Source organism: Pterocles gutturalis, unplaced genomic scaffold (genome assembly GCF_000699245.1).
Source record: "Pterocles gutturalis isolate BGI_N339 unplaced genomic scaffold, ASM69924v1 scaffold24655, whole genome shotgun sequence".
Taxonomy (NCBI): domain Eukaryota; kingdom Metazoa; phylum Chordata; class Aves; order Pterocliformes; family Pteroclidae; genus Pterocles; species Pterocles gutturalis.
Window position 1 is genome coordinate 440 of NW_010146542.1, and position 2956 is coordinate 3395.

The 2956-nt window shown below is 45.4% G+C and overlaps 1 protein-coding gene across 1 annotated transcript; it reads left to right on the forward strand.

Annotated features, from left to right (window-relative positions):
* Window positions 1-1919: 1919 nt before the first annotated feature.
* LOC104470747 (T-box transcription factor TBX22-like) lies at window positions 1920-2746 on the forward strand. Its single transcript, XM_010085782.1, has 2 exons — window positions 1920-2082; window positions 2142-2746. The coding sequence occupies exons 1-2, from the start codon at window positions 1920-1922 to the stop codon at window positions 2744-2746; spliced, it is 768 nt and encodes a 255-aa protein (XP_010084084.1).
* The last annotated feature ends 210 nt before the right edge of the window (window positions 2747-2956 follow it).

A 2956-nucleotide genomic window follows, 5' to 3' on the forward strand; every position in this document is an offset into this window, starting at 1 on the left:
TCCAGAAAAACGCTTTTGGATGTAGTGCTGAAAATTGATTATTCTGGTGTCGAAGGAAAAAATCTAACTGAGCATTTAAAGTTACCAGTTTAACTCTCATATATGTCAGGAACTGTTCAAAGTATTAGGGCACACCAAAAAGTTCCCGTCTCTGCAGGGAAATACTGCGTAAATCAGCCAAAATTCGGGTTGTGGAAATGCAGAGACATAAAAAATCAGACTCGGGAGAAATTAGGAGGTTTGCCTGGTTGTAAAGAGAATTAGATTTTTTTTTTTTTTTAAATTTAGAAAAGACTTTCTGCAAAAAGCACCTTTTGAACCGTTCTGGCTGCGATGTGGTACTGGGGAGGGGAGCTGGTGGATGGGCTGCGGTGGGGAATGAGAAAACAGCGACTGCAATGATTATTGTACAAATGCTAAAATATTAGGGCTTCCTGGGATTTATTTTGCTAGTCTTAATGTAGTTGGTATTTTTCTTCAGGGTCAATTTCTTCGGCTGATGTAAATATAACAAAATCTCAAATTCCACTAATAATAAAAGTGTTTTTCTGAAGAAAAGCTGAAAAATAGAAATCCCCAAGCCCCCAGACCAGAAGGTAAATTAAAATAAAGTGTGAACAATATGCAGAAGGAAGAATTGGCGAAAAACTTGGGATTTTTCAGCCTAATGGCAGAAAGAATCTGCTCTTTGAGCTGCTCTGTCCTCCCCACTGTGATCCCCGTTCCCAAACTCGGACTGGAATTTTTGTGCTGTTACCTTGAAGTAAATGCTAACGCTCCTTTGTCCTGCTACAGCCAGCTGCGTAGGGATTCATTTGCTGCCTCACACTCACAAATACTGTCTCAGTCGCATCATTTTACATGACCTAAAGTCCCTGAGTCCTGGGAGGACGTCAGGACGCGTGCCCTGGGCCAGGACCAGCTCCCTGCCCTGCGTCTGCTCCTGCCGATGTCGGTACTGAAACGGGCTGGCAGCAGCGGGGAAGGGGGAGATGTTCAAGACATAAAATATTCTCAGATTATTGCGAACCAGTGCTGCCTGTGTGACCCAAAATTAATTTGCACTATGTCCAAAATTGCCATTCTTTTTTAGTTAGATTTGATGATATGCTAGCAGATATGGCTTGGTTATACAGCTGAGTCTGTGTTGCTGATTTTAAAGTCTGTCCAGATCATATTGAGACAGTATATTAAAGGGAATTAAATGTAAATAGATAAAAATACAGAGCAAAAAATGGATTCACATTCCCTTCCTTCCTTTTCCAGTAACTTTGGTAAGAAATGAAAATAAGGGGAGTGGAAAAAAACCTTGGGAAGAACATGGCAACGAATGTGCAGCAGACATACGGCTCTGAAATGGTGTTTGAGGAAACCAGCATCTGTTTAGCACCGGGGATGGCCGCGCCAGAGCACTGTTCCCACGCCAGAGCAGCTGCCACCTCTTAGATTTTTGGTCTGGATGTTGGTAGGGAGGAGCGGGGAGCCAGTGCTGAGCGGTGACGCTGTACACCAACGGCCCCGGCAGCGCTCACACGTGTGAAGCGAGCCGGTGTCGCTTTTCTACCGAATTCTGAACATGTTCATTGATTCATTTCAGAGAGGAGAACGTTAAAATGACACCTGCATTTAATGTTTCTGGAGACACCTATAGAATCCAAGGGTATGTTTCAAATTGTGTGGGAAGCCAAGTGGAATTAGTCAATTCCTGTGAGCAGGAAGGTACAAAAAAATTCTCCGGGGGGCTGAATGCATTTTTTTTTTCTTACATAGAAGGAGAAAGAGCTGCCTGTGATTTGCACGAGAAATAGGGAGCCTAAAATAGCGATGGTGTACGTATAACAGGAGAAGGTTATTGGTCATATAGCGAGGTGCAGACCCAGCAGGTACCTGGAGCTGAACTTCATGGTTGTCCCGGTCAAATGGATGGGATTAGACACACGTGGGTATTTTTCTTAGACGAGAGCCAAGTAACAACATCAAATAATGTGTGGACAGATCTTCCCATTTTCCAGGAGCTGGTTTTTGGAGCAAGTTTACGCTTGAATGGACACCGGCAGCAGGGAGATGTGAAGTCCTCCAAGGGTTCCTTGCTGGTGAACATCAGCCAGCCCAGCCTGGACAATCTCTCTTTTTACTTTCAGGTGGGAGCTCCAGTTCTTCACCGGTGACGTCCAGCGGTGGGACCCCCTCTCCTCTCAACCCCCTGCTCTCTCCATCGTGCTCACCTCCCACGTTTCACTTGTCGGCGACCAACCTCGGCGTGTCGTGCCCCGAGACCTACCTACACAACCTGAGCGTGCCCCTCTACTACAAGATCTGTCCTACGAGCTTCCTAAGACAACAGTCTCTCCTCTTTCCAAGCCATGAAAAACTGGGAAGCACCAACCCACATCTTTTACCCCACTTCATGGTGGAGATGCCAAAACTATCTTCCCTCGGCATAACCAACCTGAAAAACACCAAAGCTGAAGACTTAACCGGGCAATGTCCCCCCAATTCTGCCAGTCAAATGCTGTATGGATTACATGCATCTGGAAACATTTTCCCATCAAGTCCCATTGCTCGGGAAGCACTTAATTGTTCTTTACATCCTCCATATGGCTTGTACGGTTATAACTTCTCCGTGCCATCCAGACTGATGAACGCAGCGAGCCATTTCAAAGTGAGTGACAGCATCCCAGCTTCGATGAGAGATGGCAGATGTAACCACTCCAACTGGCACCCGACATCTAACCATTGCCTTTAGCGGGATTACAGAACAATATTTCAGAGCATTGCTATGTAGCAAGCCTTTCCTTCCTTCGTACCCAAGGGTTTGCTAGTTATTGACTATGAAATACGGCATGGCATTTAATTGTTTTTTTTTTTTGGTGGACAAATGTGTCGTGTTGTTGGGAAGGGGGAGGATCTGGGGGCTTGGAGGGTCTGAGATGATCCACAGCAAAGTGATACCTTT